At 40.9% G+C, this 17,607-nt stretch overlaps 1 protein-coding gene across 1 annotated transcript in view; it reads right to left on the bottom strand.

Moving 5' to 3' along the window:
• The window catches only part of adgrb1a (adhesion G protein-coupled receptor B1a), a 159,846-nt gene extending 154,263 nt beyond the window's left edge, over positions 1-5,583 (bottom strand). The window contains exon 1 of the mRNA XM_030750073.1: positions 4,830-5,583. Coding sequence (XP_030605933.1) covers positions 4,830-5,565 — 736 coding nt within the window. The 5' untranslated portion in view covers positions 5,566-5,583. The remainder of the gene's footprint in view (positions 1-4,829) is intronic.
• Between the last annotated feature and the right edge of the window lie 12,024 nt (positions 5,584-17,607).

The following is a 17,607-nucleotide window of genomic DNA, read 5'->3' as shown; positions in this document are numbered from 1 at the left end:
CAGTTAGGTGACACTGACTGAGCTGCCTCTCTGTGTCTTGGTGGAGAGTGCTTTCAATCTGTGACACTCTGTCCTTGTTTGGTTATTTTTCAAGCTTTTCTGCTTTATTAAATATTTCACGCTTGAAAATTACAAAGCTGAAAGTGAAAGTGCATGATGTGCAACCAAGGTCACGACTCAGATGATCACATGGCATCACAGAGAAGTTGTCTTTGTTGTCCTTCCCATCCAGTTAACTTTGTTGGGCACTTCTGGCACTTTCTCAAATATGTCTCTTTTGCTCAAATTGAGTCATGTGTTTTCTCATCTCTTCACATCACTCTGATACATCCTTTAATCACTCACTGCCTCCCCTGCTGTCCACTGAGGTCTAACAAATGAATCCTTTCACACTGCATCCACACATGCACAACCACATATTGGAGTAATACCAAAATGGATTTTCAGGGACAATATCACACCGCTGAAGCTACCAACAGCCAACATTTTTGTTGCAAAACCTTTAACTTTGACCATTTGAATGTCACAACAATGTCCAAAAATAGCCCTGAAGTCATCAACCCTCTCATTTTAAAGGTTGAGGATTTCTCACACAGTGCAGAAGCAGTGTTCACACAGAGAGCTTCTGACATGTAAAACACAGACTCCTGCTCATTAGCGGTTCTGTATTAAGGCATGATAGACATTTCTTAGTTAGAATACATTTTTTATAAACTGAAGAAGCTCATTGACAGTGAAAGTAAGACTCTCTGAGACCAGATTGACATCCTGTCATCCTTTACATTGGATCAAAAGGTCACTTCCCAATCACTACTGTTTAAGAGCTTCCTATTAAGTGATTGCCAGAGGCCAACCACACTCATTTGGCATTATTAAATTTGAACCGACAGGGCCATCAGTGGGAGTTGAATGTAAAAATAAAGAAGTATCAATAGCCCTCACCCCTTTTGAAAATTGCTGGATAGTATTTTCTTAAAAAATCTTAACAGTGATTAATGAAATAATCAATTATCACTCCACACCTTATCACATTTGTGATTATAGCATATTTCAAATTATTCTAAAAGCATACACTTGACAGAAATAAAACAGTCTCAGTGAAAGCCCAGTACAGTCGGATGGGCGGCTTACAGTTCATTAATCTCACAGTTCCTGCATCTGATCCATACTGTAGAGGGTGGTGTAAAGATGACAAAAACATTCATTACTGTATTTTTTCATTTTGAAACTACTGAAGTGCAGCCCACATCTGGTGCAGATCTGGTGATTGATGGTTGTCCTTCCCTGCTAGAAATTCAGTCAACCAAACCAGGCTTTGAAGGCAGGACAAAGACTGAAAAATAGTAAGAGAACAATGCCTGGATAAACATCTACAAAATAGCCTGCATAAGAATGACTATATAGAAGCTTTTGTAGATGGCTAACTAATATCATTGATCTGCAGTAATATATGTAACAATCAAGCATAACATTATGACCACCAAGTCAACACCTCAAACTCGTGCTCCTCAAACCATTCTTGAACCATTTTTACTTTGTGGCAGGGCACATTATCCTGTTAAAAGAGGCCACAGCCATCAAGGAATATTGGTTCCATTAAAGGCTGTACATGGTCTATAACAATGCGGTGGTATGTGTCAAAGTAACATCCACATAGATGAAAGGACCCATGGTTTCCCATCAAAACATTGCCCAAAACATCACACTGCCTTCATTGGCTTGCCTTCTTTACATAATGCAGGTGTTCCCCAGGAAAACAATATGCATGCACCCACCCGTCCACGTGATGTAAAAGAAAACATGATTCACCTTCTTCCATTGCTCAGTGGTCCAGATCTGATGCTTGCATGTCCGTTTTGGCACTTTCGAGGGTCAGCATGGGCACCCCGACTGGTCTGCGGCTATGCAGCCCCATACACAACAAACTGTGATGCAGTGTGTATTCTGACACCTTTCTATCAGAACCAGCATGAACTCAATGAGCCTCAGCCGCTCATGACCCTGTCACTGGTTCACCACTGTTCCTTCCTTGGACAACTTTAGATAGATACTGACCACTGCAGACTGGGAACAGAAATCTTTATGTCTGCCCATGTTTCCTGCTTCTAACACATCCGGTTTGAGGAGAGAATGGCCATAATGTTATGCTTGATTGGTGGATTTGGTGGCATTTCTCTGTTCTGATAATGCCTCACTTTTCCATGTGCAAAACCAAGGGCAGGGAGAGCAGCAGCAGCAAGACTCGGCACAGAGCTGAGCAGGCAGCAATGACAATAGACACAGCATGAAAAGGAGCAGTTGAGGTAAGTTGCAAAGTGACTTGGATAACAGCTGCTTAAAAAGTGTGCCCTATTTGAAACTGAATGTGTAGAAGGGTAACAGCTGAGCCATCTTTTCCAAAATGAAAGTCCAGCAGACCTGCCAAATAAAGCCCCAATTCTAAAAAGTGGTATATATATATATATATATATATATATATATATATATATATATATATATATATATATATATATACAGAAACCATCATTTTTTTTAAATCAAAAACAGAAAGAATATTAAGTTATTAAACTTAGAAATGTACCATTTTAAGTCTTCTGTGTCATACTTTTGTTTCATGATGCACCAAACGTTTTCAGTTGGTGAAAGATGTGGACTGTAGCAAGGCCAGTTCAGCAACTGGATTCTTCTTGTGTGAAGTCATGCTGTTGTAAAAGATGCAATATGCACTTTATTATAGTGTAAGGTAAGATGTAACGTGCAATATGGAATTATGGCTTGATTAAGAACCTGGCTACAATTAATGTTAGCCTGAAATTCATTATACAGCTAACCATAGGAGGCAGCAGATAACAGCTTTCCAACAATACACATAGTGGGTTAAATATAAACTTTCAATTTAAAATAATTCACCTTTTCTGTCCACTGTCCTAAAAAGCTACCAAGGCAAAGATAATGAGTTAAGTTCTCTTTTCTTTCTAGTTTTACTTTGGGTAACTTTTATACTTAGGGCAATAAGGGCCACCAGGTAATGCTCCAGAAGCCTGCATAAGAAGTCAAACTCCTCATCTACCACCCATCAGCTAGACATGAGCTTGACAGCAGGTCTTGTGCCTCAATCAGCTGCTGTGCAGGAAATTCCATACCTCTGCCAAGATGGAATAAAGTAAGCTGGAAGACAGAAGGTTTTATAGGAATTATTTGGTTACTGAAGGTCCTGAAACCAAAAAGGCCCAGCTGCATATTGTTCACCCCAAACAGCAAACATCTATCCTCATCATTCCTGATCCACCTCAGACATCTCCCCTCTCAGCTCTTGTCAGCCTCTTTACTTTCCTTTATCCTCCCCTAACCTTCTCTCTCTCTCTCATCTCTATGTCTATTGTCTTTCCTTCATCCATCACTTACAGCCATCACTCCTCTGTTCCCCTCTGCTGCATGGTAGGCCATAACTGTCTGACAGTCCGACCTTTCCATACAGAATCTATTACATCTCCCCAGACACTCTTTATCTTCAGTCACCAATCCAACCAAATATTCACAGACTGCTTGCCTCCTCCATTTGAGGCCATCACAGGGTTCCACTGACACTTTTTCACTCTCAACATTGGATTGTCATGACGCTTTGCCAGGAAGGGCTGAAGCACACAGAGGGACAAAAGCCATAATATGTCCTTCTTCTTTATTTCTACATAAGCTAACAGAGGATATTTATTTTTTTATTTTTCACACCTTAAGGCACAAACAACCCACACCCCACTGATGAGCACCACAAGTGGGATTACATAAGGATGATAACTACCGAAGAGGAGGCTGGAGCGGCAAGGGGATATTAGCTGCTTTGGAGACTGGAGGAGGATAAGGCACGAGATACCCACCGCAACATCTTCTCTGCTTCGTTGGCTTCCCACGACTGGCTCAGTATCAGCCCACTATCAGCCTGGAGAGGGAAAGATGGGGAGGCAGTGATGGTGGCTCAGAGGATAAGTCGGAGGAGGAAGGCCAAGGAAATAAGGCCACAGGCTGATTAGGAGAAGTAAGTGAGGGAAACAGAGGAAAAAAAGAGATAGATGGAGGAAAGGTTAGGGGGCTGAAATGGAGGGGGGTGAGAAATGTTCCAGCCCTTTGGCCATAGTCCTGATGAAGCCAGGATAGAGATGTCAGGCCACATCCTGTCTGCTGGGCGGGGGGAATCAAGCAGCAGACAATTAGACTTCGAGCCACAGGCCCTCAGCCAGCCCATTGCATTTCTGTATTTCTCTCCATCTCTCTATCTCCCCTCCCCCCTACACGCACACCTCCAACCCCCACCTCCAGCCCCCGCTCCAAGCCTCCTCACACTATCCAGTATCAGCACTTGATTCTCCTCTGTTTCCAAAAGCTTCCCAGAGGCCGATTCAGTGTCTCTTTCTGGACCGCAGAAGGACGAAATATGGTGCAAGGTCACAGATCTCACTTACATCAAATGAAATCTTAAACCTTCCATTTGCCTCTTTCTGCTCTTCTTTCTCTCCAGTACAGACAATGTACTTTGAGACACTCGTCCTCACTTTTCACAAATAATACACACGTTCTCCAGCTTCATTGCCACTGAAGATGCCATTTCTCCATTACTTTGCTGGGAGCACCATGTTAAAGACCACTGCTGAACTACGGAGGACAGACAAAACAAAGCTCAGTCTCGTTTGCCCAAAGTTTCTTGAAAACATTCCTTGTCTTTCCTGTCGTTTTACAGGGAAGCAGAACTAACAGCTTTATGAAGCTGTGCAGTTCATATTTTAACAACAATCTAAAACTTTTAGCAAAACAACTGTAAAAGCATTTCTACTCACCGTTTATCTCAACATCTTTTCCACTCTCTTTCACACTGGGTAAACAGTTTTGCAGATAAACTCCATTGTGAGAGCAGCTCTCCCCATCACTGAGTAGTGGTGGCTGGTCCCAGCATAAACATGGAGTCTGCATGATGCCACACGGCGTGTTTGATGTACTAGAGGTTAAACAGTCCTCCAGCCACTGGCAGAGCATCTGACAGGCCGCCATGCTGGGGTTGCGCTTCCCCACCACCAGATACTCTGTCTTGAAATCTCCGTTGCCATCTGTGATTACCGTGCCTGCCTTAGCGTACCCCTTCCTCATTTGTAGAAACTGTTTCCCAGCCTCCAGAAAGGCCACTGGGGCAGATGTATCGCACAGCCTCACAACTTCATCAAAACTCTCCATGCCTAGGTAGGTGCGTGTGGTCTCCAGGAAGGAATCATATTGAAATGTGCGGAGCTGTTGTGGTATACAGTTCTCTGTGGGTTTAGTCACTTTGATGAAGATTGTGTAGCGCCGTGGATCAGGGTTCTGTAGGGTCCAGGAACAAGGCACAGTGGGAAACACTGAAGAAGACAGGAAAAAGCCAAAGAAGCGGCTCTGGACTAATGTGGAACATGAATCAGACTCTGGGCCAGAAGGTGCTGCGTGGCACAAACCCCCCATCAGCAGAAGAACGGCAATATACAAGAATAGCACTGGGTGTGGCCACCTTGCCTGGCCAGGAATCAGTAGAAGAATACTTGTCATGGTGTGCGAATGTATGGAGGGAGGTGCCTTTCTCTGAATTTGGATAAGTCAAATTCCAGCTTCGTGGCGTAAAGAAAGAAGAGAAAAAGGAAGAGGATGTGGAGGAGGAGGAGGAGGAGGGGGAGTACAGTTTCTTTCAAAAACCCAGCAATCGGTCCATGGCTGCGTCAGTCAACTCTGAGAGTCACAAGAACCTGTAAAAAACAAGAGACAAGATATAAATGAGAGTTTGTATCTAATCAGACAATGGAATGAGATTACACTGATTCTATTTATCTGCATGATGAGAGATCTCTATTATTGTTTATGCTGTAAAATGAGAGTGACTGCAGTCACTCAGTCTCTGTAGAGAAACTAGAAGTTGAACAGTAGCAGATGGAAGTAGGGACGCTGCGATTTAGTTGAAATTTTTCTTCATTATGTGAGTTCAAATTGGTCTCCTCCTGAGAGACAACTGCTTTCCTCGTGTCTGCTCCCATATTTCATCTGCCAGCACATTAATTTGTCCAATTATAAGACTATTAATTACAAAAAAAAATGCAACACCTGCAGTCATTCATTAATCCACTTTATCATGGACCAGCAACAGACAGAAATGCCATGATCACTACTTGTATTTGTGTTTGCTTATTACAACCAGAACAATTACCTTATGTTTTGCTGTTAGAGACACATTCAAACAATCACTGGAGTATATTTCACTTTTGGACCATTTCTTTTTTGAAACTCTTTTTTTCCCTTGTTTTTTTTTTGTTTGTTTTTTACATGATATGAAGGACTGCTTTTGTTGAGTAGCCTTGCTGTTTTTAGTTTTTAAAAATCTGTGCTATCACATTGAAAGGCTATGATGATGCTCTGAAAAAAAGCTAGAATGGTAACAGCATCACTCAAATTTACATTCCTTTATTCCTCTTGCAGTGAATAAGAAATCATTTCAGCTAAGTACACAAATTAACTCGCAATGTTACATTGTTAAGGCAGAATGTTCAAGGGACATCTGAGAGAAGAAAGAACACAAGAGTGTAAAAACACCAGGAAAAAGGCTTTAAACTGATACAAGTTTTAAGAAAGTGATATAAACATGTTTGACAACCTGCAAATGTAAGTTCCTCTTTGTCATAAACCTCCAGACAATCACACATTTATGATCGACAGATCTGTCAACAAATATTCTAAATTTGATTATAAAATGTATCAAAAGTTTTGATTGCGAAAATTAACAGTAACTGATGGAGAGGGAAAAGCAGCACTACTGGCAGTTCTCTGCCTTTCTGAATGTAAAGCTGAACCGACTGTTTGCGGTCGCCTCATAGATATCACCAAATACGGTTTCCTCCTCTGAGGTGCTCTGCCAGCCCTTCACTGCAGCCACCTTTAGTTGCTGCTTTTTTGTGGCTCTCTGTTTGGATTTGTCTTCAGTAACTGAAGAGTATGACTTATTCAGCCGACATCAGGTGACTGACTTGGCTGCTGAAGAATATCCCATTTCTTCACCTTGAGAAACTCTTGGGATGATTTTGCAGTATTCTTTGGGTCATTATCAATTTGCACTCTGATAGTTTTGCATTTGGCTCAATCTGAGCAGAAAGTGTCGTCTCGCACACTTCAGAATTCATCCTGATAATTCCATCAGCAGTCACGTTTGCACAGTTCCACTGGGAGCCATATTCGCCCATGCCATAACATGACCTGTTAAACACGGTGGAGGCAGTGTGGAATGTTTCAGAGCATCAGCTGTTTCTTTCCTTCTCCATAGTTTTTCCTTCCTACCATTCTGGTGCAAGTTAATCTTGGTTTTTTTTTCCCCCTAAACTGGGTGATTTCTTGTAGATGTTTTCTGGCAAAATCTGTTCGGGCTCCCCTGTTTTTGAGTGTCGACAGTCTTGATTGTAGACTTTGACAATGACACGCCTACCTCCTCAAGTGTTCTTGATTTTGTTATATGTTGTAAAAAGGTTTTTCTTAATCAAGGAAAGATTTCTGCAATCGTCAATTTCATTATGTTGTCGTCCAGGCCTTTTGGCATTGCTGATTATTATATACAAGTTCAATACTTAGAATCAACTCTTTTATTTGTGTATGAAATAATGAGGAAACTGGCATCACCTGGACACGAAACTGCTTGTCAGTAAATTGTCCAATTACTTCTGAGCTTCTGAAAATGAGGGACTATAATTCATATACAGTTAATGTAATACTTTGGTTAAACCCCTTGAATTGAAGTCATCACACCTTGATTGTCTGATTGTGTGTGTGTGTGTGTGAGTGTGTGTGTGATTGTGTGAGTGCATGGATGTAAGCTCAAATTAAATACTGATTTTGAAAAGCCAATTAATAGCAAAACCAAGGAGATTCTTGAATCCAGTTTCTCAGATTTAAATTCAAAGATCAAGAAGGTAAATATGGCACTATAACTTGACTGAAAGCACTACTGGACCTCTGTCCTGGACCTCAATTAAGAGTTCAGATAGAGAGATCCTGACAGCAACTCTGTGCAGTGTAGCCAAGGAAACTAGCATAGTGTGAAGCCTCTACCTGATCAATCACAATGATCTGTGGACCTGTGTGTTTCTGTGTTTCCACAGGGAGGCTTGGAGTGGGATAGCAATAAAGACACAGTAAGTTGTTGGAAATCAATAACGATGAGCTTTCAGAACCAATAAAACCCTATCTAAACAAAAAAATTTATAAAATTCTCCGTAGTGTTGCTACAGAATGGTGTTTTATTAATTTATTAAGCAAACCTTAATCAAACTGTACATGTGGCCTTGTCAAACAGGAGCATTTTTTTCCTTTAATGATAAAAAGGAAGCCACTTCAAGCAGCTCTGGAACTTCACAGATCTCAAATGACAGTATTAAATAAACAGATTAGGGTTTGTATTTAAGAAAAATAAATCCTTTAATGCTTCACAGTGTGTTCTAAACACTAAGTGTACCAACTGTACAGCTGCCCTTTGAATGAGGAAACATACCATAAACTGGTTTAAACCTAAAGGATTGACCACACAAAATGACCATATTCTCTAACATGTGGGCATTTGTTAGTTCCAACAGTAGATGTGAAGTCAGCTCAAAATGAGTAAGGACCACAAACTAAGAAAAAAAACATAAAACAAAAGAATAAAAGGTAGGAAAGCTCTCATAATCCTGAAAGAACAGGAATTGCTGTTTGCTTCGTTCAGACACCCTTCACAACGTTGTCTTGATAAAACCTTTATTCTAAATAAAATCTCACTCATGACACACTGCACTTGCACGCATACCCTGACCAAGCACAACACTATAACCACATGCCTACCACTGTGTTGGTCCCTCTTTTGCTGCCAAACAGCCCTGACTCTACTAAGACCCCTAAAGGTGTGCTGTGCATCTGCATTAAGATGTTAGCAACATAGTAAGTTGTGAGGTGGGGCCTCCATAGACTGATTTGTCCACACATCCCACCGATACTTAACTGGATTGAAATCTGAGGACTTTGTCAGCACCACAAACTCGTTGTTGAGCTCCTCAAACCATTCCTGAACCATTTTTGCTTTGTGGAGGGGCACATTATCCCGCTGAAAGAGACCACAGACATCAGGGAATGCTGTTTACATGAAAGGCTGTACATGGTCTGCAATAATGCTTAGGTAGGTGGTATGTGTCATCCACATGGATGACGGGACCAAGGTTTCCCATCAACGCTCTGCTCAAAACATCACACTGCCTGCACCGGCTTGCCTTGTTTCCATATTGCATCCAGGTGCCGGGTGTTCCCAGGAAAGCAACACGCATGCAACCCAACCATCCACAAAAGCATGAACTTTTTCACCAATTTGAGCTACAGTACCTCATCTGTTGGATCGGACCTCACGGGCCAGCATTCGCTCCCCACGTGCATCAGTGAGCCTTGACCGCCCATGACCCTGTCACTGGTTCACTGCTGTTCCTTCCTCTGACTGCTTTTGATAAATACTGACCACTGTATCTGACCCAGTCATCTAGCCATCATAATTTGGCCCTTGTCAAATTTGCTCAAATCCTTATGCTTGCCCATTTTTCCTGCTTCTATCACATCAACTATGAGGACAGGATGTTCACTTGCTCTCTAATACATCCCATCCACTAACAGGTGCCACAATGGAGAGATCGTCAGTGTTATTCAGTGGTCATAATGTCATGCTCGATCAGTGTTCATTCCTCACTTTTTTCAGCATTCCTTTGAACAAATACCTTTTGGCATACGTTTTTCAAAGTGTAAGGTTAAGACTGCACAGGCACATTTAAACACAAATCCTGATTTTTCTGAATATAATCACATAGTTATGGAGGCTAAACATAGCCAAACAGCAAATGAAAATGAATGAGTAACCAGAGTTACACTTGTGTATTACTCCAGATTAGATTCTGAAAGATTTTTCCATTATAAGGAGAATGTGAGTCTATGTGTAAATGTCTGAAAACATTTGTTATGATCACAGTATAATACAAAGGCAGCAAGCACAGATGCATCCCCAAAGTGGACTAGAAACTAGTATAATAAGAAGAACTACTAGTCCATGGCATCTGCATCTGTCCTGTTCATTCATTATACACTGCTCTGAAAAAGTATTTGACCCCTTTCTGATTTCTTTCTTTTTCTTTCATTCTTTCTTGCATATCTGGCACATGTTTCATATCATCAAACAAACTTCAGTGTTAGACAAAGACAACCCAAGTAAATACAAAACACAGTTTTTGAATAATGATTTCATTTATTAAGGGAAGAGCAATCCAAATCATTAGGTAAAGTCACCTGAGTAATTAGCTTAAAAGAAAGTTGCATAACATTTGGAAGAGGGAAGGAAATCTTCAGCTCGTGACATGTTATGAAGATGCTGCTGGTATTATTTTATCCAAAGTTTAAATTCATGTTAAGTTAAATTAGCTGTCTGGTTTGCTCAGTTTCTGATGTTTTGATTGGTGTTTATGCTTCAAACAAATGAAGATTCATTTTGATTTAGGGAAGCATGAATTTAAAGTAACTATTACATAGAAATTTGATTGATTTGACCTTATAAGTATTGGGACTGTCCTATACATTTTCTCTGTTTAAAGGTTTTTAACCTAGCTAACTGACTAACTGAGCAACTAATCCATTACTGCCATGACTGAAATGGCAATAAAGCAGGCAAGAAGAAGAAGAATGGGTTGTCCTGTGCATCCTTTCATGCCATTTTCAAGTTTGGACAGGGACTGGATAAATCATGTAAAACTTGACAACACTGAATATCTAACATGTTCATCCATCACAGGGACAGATGACCACCTATATGGTGATGTTTTTTGTGAACTCATATGCGTAATCTGTCTAATATATACATAATGAATGTTTTGCAACAGCGGATACCTGCAACATTCCTAGTCCACCTTTTCTGTCTCGGTGAGTGGCTTCTGCATTGCAGGCAAACAAAAGCCAAAGATTTGTGGTCCTTTTGTGACTTCAATGTCTCACAGCAATGTGTCCATTTTTGAAAAAAGATTTCATTATGAAATGAAACTTTATGAAAGCCATACATAACCCAATTAGGAAAAGCTGTCTCTTGTGTACGTTACTGCACTGGTGCTCTAAGTGCCAGAATGACTGCTGGTTCAATTCAAGAGAGGCTGAATTCTCAAAATCCCATGCTGTGGCAAAGTTCTGTATAAATCTCTAAACTCACTTAAGGTTTACCGTTAGTGTTTTAAGCTACATGTTCAAAATGTAGATTTTCAGAAACTGAAAGATGCAACATTGTTCATTTTGCTATTAAAATTTTCCTGTTAAAAGGATTTTCAGTTGGGTGTTAGAAACAGGAAAGTGATTTTTCATAAAGAGGCAGACATTAACCAAAGCAAACCTGATCCTTAGCTCTAAATCTCCACCTCCACCTGGTGGATGTTAAGAGATTAAGGATGAAACACTGTTCCTCTGGTACAGTGATCCTTTTATCTTGACCCTCCTCACACTTTGTCCTCTGTTAAACTTGATTTCATTCATTACCATCAGGTTTGTCTGGTGAAAGAGGTTGGTAAGTTAGACAGCTCCCAGGCTGACAGGGTGAAACAAAGTGAAACAGGACAAAGACCTGCTATTTGTTGACAGCTCCACCTCTTCTGTCTTAACCTCTCTTCCACCCACCCATACTGCCACCTCCTCCCGCTCTTAACTTGCCATGATGCACGGCCCTCTACTGGAGCTTCCTGGTCATTTCAAAACTCACCTCATTACTGATACCCTGCCATTTCTCCAAACCCCAACCTTGAAACACACACAGAGACCCCACGCTGTCATATTGTGATCTTTGTGTTTGAGAAACCTACAGAGCCAGAGCAGCTTTTAACACACTTTCAACTACCCTGCTGTAAGAAAAGAATACAATATAGCAGTGAATGAAGACAGCTTATCCAGAGCTGCACAGTGGCCTATCTGCTGACAGAAATTAATCAATATACCCCTTTGAATCTCTTTTTTTACATCCTGTGGTATGGATTGTGTTATGGATTATGAAAGGAAGAACAAAAGGTATGTGAATATTTAACTGACATTTTATCCCCTGTTTAGCTAATATGGGTAGGAGCGGTAATTTTTAAAAAGCCATGGTACACTACCCACTTAGCACCAAACAGCACACAGACACAGTTAGAGACCAGCTGCTTTACATGTTTAAGGAGGACCAGAAACATTGCCTGAATTTTCAAATTTTCAATTTTTTTTACCAAAGAGCAAAAAATAATTGTAAAGCACATTATTATTTTTTTATTAAGATGCCAAATTATATTTATTTATTTGCATTCCTGCCCAGAAATATTTGTTTTAGTAGTTGATTGTTATGCTTGATTAATTTCAGAGAAGTCCAGTGTGCTGGCTCAAATTTGGGCATAAAATGTGAATTCACTTTAGGTGCCTAATAATAAAAAATATAATTATTTGTTTTAAATACGTTTTTGACAGAATTTGAAAATATTTGTGTTTTCTTGTTTTTATGACAGGTAGTCTATTAAATTTGTTAAGCACTGTATGCTGACCTCAGTACTTGGCCATGTTTAATATGAATATTCACCACTGCAACAGTGTATATATGGCAGAAAATAAAAAGCAAAACCTGTCCCCTTTAACAGCACATTTTCAAATTACTCACAGTTTCTGACTTAAATCTTGGCTTTTGGAGGTAATTTTTTGCCATCTGTATCAAACTCCCACCAAATCTGGCATATAATTCAATTCACTGTGGAAGCGGCCAATTCTTTAAGTGATACTCATATGATTAGCAAATGCCCAAAAAGGAACATTCAAGGATTTATTTTATTTTATTTATTCATTTGTTTATTTTTTTTCCCAAAACGGAAGTTGAAAATTGATAACGCCTACGCAAGCACATGTTCTGTCCTGTTCAGAGCTGAAAGAGCATATCCATATTCAGAGTGAAAAATTCTTTACTGGGTACAAAATTTTGTATTCCGTGCTGTGGTATTATTCATTCCTTTCAGCCTGCAGCTAGCACAGCAAGCAATTAAAAAAACAAAGGTGTTGCATTAGCCAGCAACCTAGGAGCACGAATCCATGTAAACATGCCCAACAGGCTGGCTCTATGAGCAAGTCAGAACAATGGCTCAATCAAAGCGAAGCAACAGTCCCTCAGACAAAACTGCACAGAGAGTGCACGAGAGAGAGAATTATAGAGACAAAGAGAGCACTGATGAGAAAATGATAGAGTCGCATGGAGCATCAGTTCTCACATCAGCAGCACAGGGATTACAGGCTGATTAGCAGAGTAACTCTGGGACCTGCTGCCTCACTCTGCCATTTAAACTACAGTACAAGGCAGCCACTGGCTTTCATCATCAGATTCTCTCTTCTCTGAAGCAAATATAGCATAAAATTGCTCTTCTGTGTCATCAAATTCTTTTACATGCAAAATACATCAGCCAGGACATCATTTTTCTCTGTTTATTTAGTGGATATTGATCATGAAGGCTATTTGTTCCATGCATACAAGGATCTGGTGAGCAATCACACACAAGAAGAGAAATGGGAAAGGACGGAATAATGGAAAGGTTAGGCTGGAACATGATGACGAAGATCCACTAAAGCACTTGTTTTCCCATTGTTCACATAACCAAGATTATTAAAGGATCCAAGGATAGCGTCATCGCAATGCTGCCGTTTTTGGAACAATATGTCAGGGATTTGAATGCATGCCCCCACCAGGGCATGCATCCAGTAAGGGTCTCTGGATTAGGCCCCACATACTACCCAAGCCTACCTCGGAATATGAACAAGAGACATATGATTGGAGCCAAACCAGCTTGGATCTCACAGAGTAAGGTGTTGATGAACCAGGTCACACCAACAATAAGTGGGCTACAGATACGGCATAAGAGGACAGGGAACTGTTGGAAAGTTACACTGCATGTAACCCCAGTAAAAAAAGGTTACATAAAGATGGATTCTTTGACACTCAGCATCTAGACTAGCATAAAAAAACTAGTAGAAACAAGTAACTCGTACAGCAATTGAAGATTGACAAGCTACAACACAAATGCTATGGCAAGGGGGAGCCAAGACATTAGGTCAGCAGAGAGATAACATCATCCCCACCCTCTGAGATTGGGTGCCAAGCCATAAGAGCAACTGGTATGTTGAATGCCAGAGCAGCTGACCTGAAAGAGTATATGTGTGAGAGCTATATAATTGGAGTGATACAGAGTACCTTCTGAAAGTCTACTAGAAGATGTGAATGCAGCACTAATGACAATCCTTACTATGCTATATGCCTGTGACCCTTGAGATTCTAGGCTACAAGATGAACAGCAGCCCCAAGGAGCTGTACCCTCCTCCATAGGTGTGATGAAGAAAGGGGTGCCTGAGAAGTACAGCAACCTGAGGTCTTAGTAACTGCCAAGCAAAGACTCGTACCCTTGGCTAACCACTTGACGGGTATACCAGAGAGATATAAACCAGGAGAATAAACCAATCCATTGAACCATCCAAAGTGTACTCTCAGTGGCAGGGAAATAACATGAGAACAGCTCCCCTTATCAAGACATTCAGTGGCTAGTTGACCTAATCAGTGCTTCTCAAGTAGTGGGGCGTGCCCCCTTGGGGGGAGGGAGGAGTGCTACCGGGGGGGCACGTCTGACCCCGGGTAACATGCTTTTTTATGCCGTACTAGAGTAAAGTGTAATTGCACATCCACAACAGTAGGTGGCAGTGGCGCTCTCATTGTCATTGTGTGCGCAGTATGTAATAGCTCTATGGTGCACGGGTATTTTTTGCCTACTCACAGCCTAGAGCAGGCTCTGCAGCGACTATTTATAGTTGCGCCGAAGAGTGGGGGGCAAAAGGTTTTCTTCTTCCTAGGGGGCATAACTAATAAATAATTGAGAAGCACTGACCTAAGGGCAGATCACAGCAACATCCCCTAAAAGGATCCAGTAACCATCACAGGGACCCAGCAAAGGAATTGGGAGTAACACTAGAGGGGTAAAACACCTACTACTAGTAGATAAAGAAAACACTTGAGACTGTAAGACCAGCCTGACCAATCTGAGCACTGCCTGGATTGATTACAAGAAAGTCTATGTCTCAGTGCCTCATACATTGATCCTGGAATGCATAGAAGTGTATTAGATCAATGGGACCCTAAGGGCCTTCATCAAGGACTCAATAGGAATGTGGAGAACAACACTGGAGGCCAACTTTAAGCCAGTTGCACAAGTCACCACCAAGTGCAGATTTACCAAGGAGATGCTCTGTCCCCACTGTTGTTCTGCACAAGGCCTGAATGCCTTCAGCCAGATCCTTAACAAGACTGGCTATGGATACTGACTACAGAATGGGTCAACCATCAGCCACCTCTTCTACACAGATGACAAGCTGTATGCCAGGAGTGAATGAGACATTGATTCACTGATACACACCACTAGCATCTAGAGCAGTGACACTGGAATGTCATTCAGACTGGAGTAGTATTGTCGGATGGTGATAAAAACAGGGAAGGTAGTCAGAACTGTGGAAATTGCACTACCAGAAGGCAACATTTCAGACATTGAAGTCAGCTACAAGTACCTTGGAATCCCACAGGCAAATGGGGACCACGAAGAGACTACTAGGAAAGCTGCAATTGCCAAGTACCTGCAGAGAGTAAGGCAACTCCAGATGAGTCAGCTGAATGGGAAGAAGAAGCCCTGCAAGCTGTCAGATACCTTGCTGGGATATTAAGCTGGCCAAAGAAGGAGTTAGCAGCCACTGACATCAAGACATGAAAGCTCCATATCATGCATGGAGGGTTTAACCCCAAATCCAGCACTGCCATCCTTGTTGAAACAGCAGGAAGGTGGCCACAAACGATCATGTGCTTAGTGAGTACCTCAGGCAGCAGAAACTCAAGAAATAAGAGGAGAAAGAACAGGAACCATCATGGAAGGACGGATGCCTGCACGGCATGTACCACTAGCAGAGAGAAGAAGAGGCTGATATTGAAAAATCAAAAGGTAAAGCTAACAATGGTCCCTGTGGTAATCAGAACACTTTGGGCAATCACCCCCAAACTGGGAGAGTTTTTCCAGCAGATTCCAGGAACGACATCCAAGATCTCTGTCCAGAAAAGCGCAGTCCTAGGAACAGCTAAGATACCACAGAGGACCCTCAAGCTCTCTGGTAGAGGACCTAAGCTTGGAGGACAAAAGTGGGGGGAAAAAACAAAACAAAAACATGATTCATTACTTTTGGTCATTTATGTAAGGTAAGCCACTATCTGTGCAGTACAGGTTGAGCCTACTTGGGCATGGGACACATCAGGTGCCAAAGTTATGAGGCTATAAATATCAACATTACTTGAATGTCTGGAAAAAAAAAATGTTCTCTGCATATTCATAAAACTACCTGTGCATAAGATCTTGACACTCACATCTTTCTTGAGTCAAGTGCAACACTAGTGAGAGAGTTGAGTGCATTCCAACACTTTAATTAATTATTGTATAACTAATTGAAGTTCAGTCCAATTTTATTATACTATATTCTACCCTGCACTGTGCATGATAAAGTAGGGAGCATTAATGGGAAGCAAATACTGCCTATATAACAATCTATAAAATTGCTTTGTAAGTTTGGCTGGCAGTAATTTTTGGTTTAAACAAAAAGGCTTGAGGCTAAAATGAAATTCATCCACCAACTTGTGGCCTTTATTATTAAAGCAGGAGTTCACAGCATGCTAAACACTCTAAAAGCAATATACTCTACCTGCCTCAGGTGCACTTATCCAAGTCTGGGGTAACAAAACTGACCAAAACCCATTATTGATGGGATATCCTCCCGCAATTAATAATATTTTAAAATAAATATAGAAGTCAGGATAATATCACAGCCCCATTTCATAATAGAAAACCCTTTAGAAGACATCTTATTACCTTCTGCAAAACTATTTTGCCCTAATTTGGAGGCCTTAACCTAAACTTTTATCCAAATTATTTTAGTCACCCCTGGGTTATTAAAGATATGATACATATTCCAGTAAACTATATTTACAATATTAGCAATACTCATTAAATGAAAAATAATTTTAAGCACACTGTAAGAGATTGATATTCTATGAGCTTCAGGATAGTGTGTTTCATAGTCACAAAAGACTGCTATGTAACAGTTACAAGATTAACTTCGTTCAAGGGGGTTGACTGCATCCATTCCACTTCTTTGAAAAGGTGTATCTATGAGGGGTAATGGCTGAAGATGGATGAATTTTTTTTTTTTTTTTTTTTTTTTTAACCTGAAAGACTTATTAAATTGTTATTTATTTGTGTTTTAATGTACAGCACTTTGTGTCAGCTGTGGTTGTTTTAAAGTGCTTTATAAATAAAGATGGTATGGTATGGTATGGTACAAGCACCTCCATGACTTTTTGCGTCAGAGCCTGTGGTAATGCAATATGGCCTCAGTCTTGCCTTTACACTGGAAAAGGATGCCATCTCTCATTACATAACATGCATCTGTTAAAACATCTACTTTGTCTTGCACCTCTCGGTCCACCTCAGAGGCCTCCTC

Source organism: Archocentrus centrarchus, chromosome 16 (assembly GCF_007364275.1).
Source record: "Archocentrus centrarchus isolate MPI-CPG fArcCen1 chromosome 16, fArcCen1, whole genome shotgun sequence".
NCBI classification, from domain to species: domain Eukaryota; kingdom Metazoa; phylum Chordata; class Actinopteri; order Cichliformes; family Cichlidae; genus Archocentrus; species Archocentrus centrarchus.
This window is presented reverse-complemented; position numbering and strand designations above follow the sequence as displayed.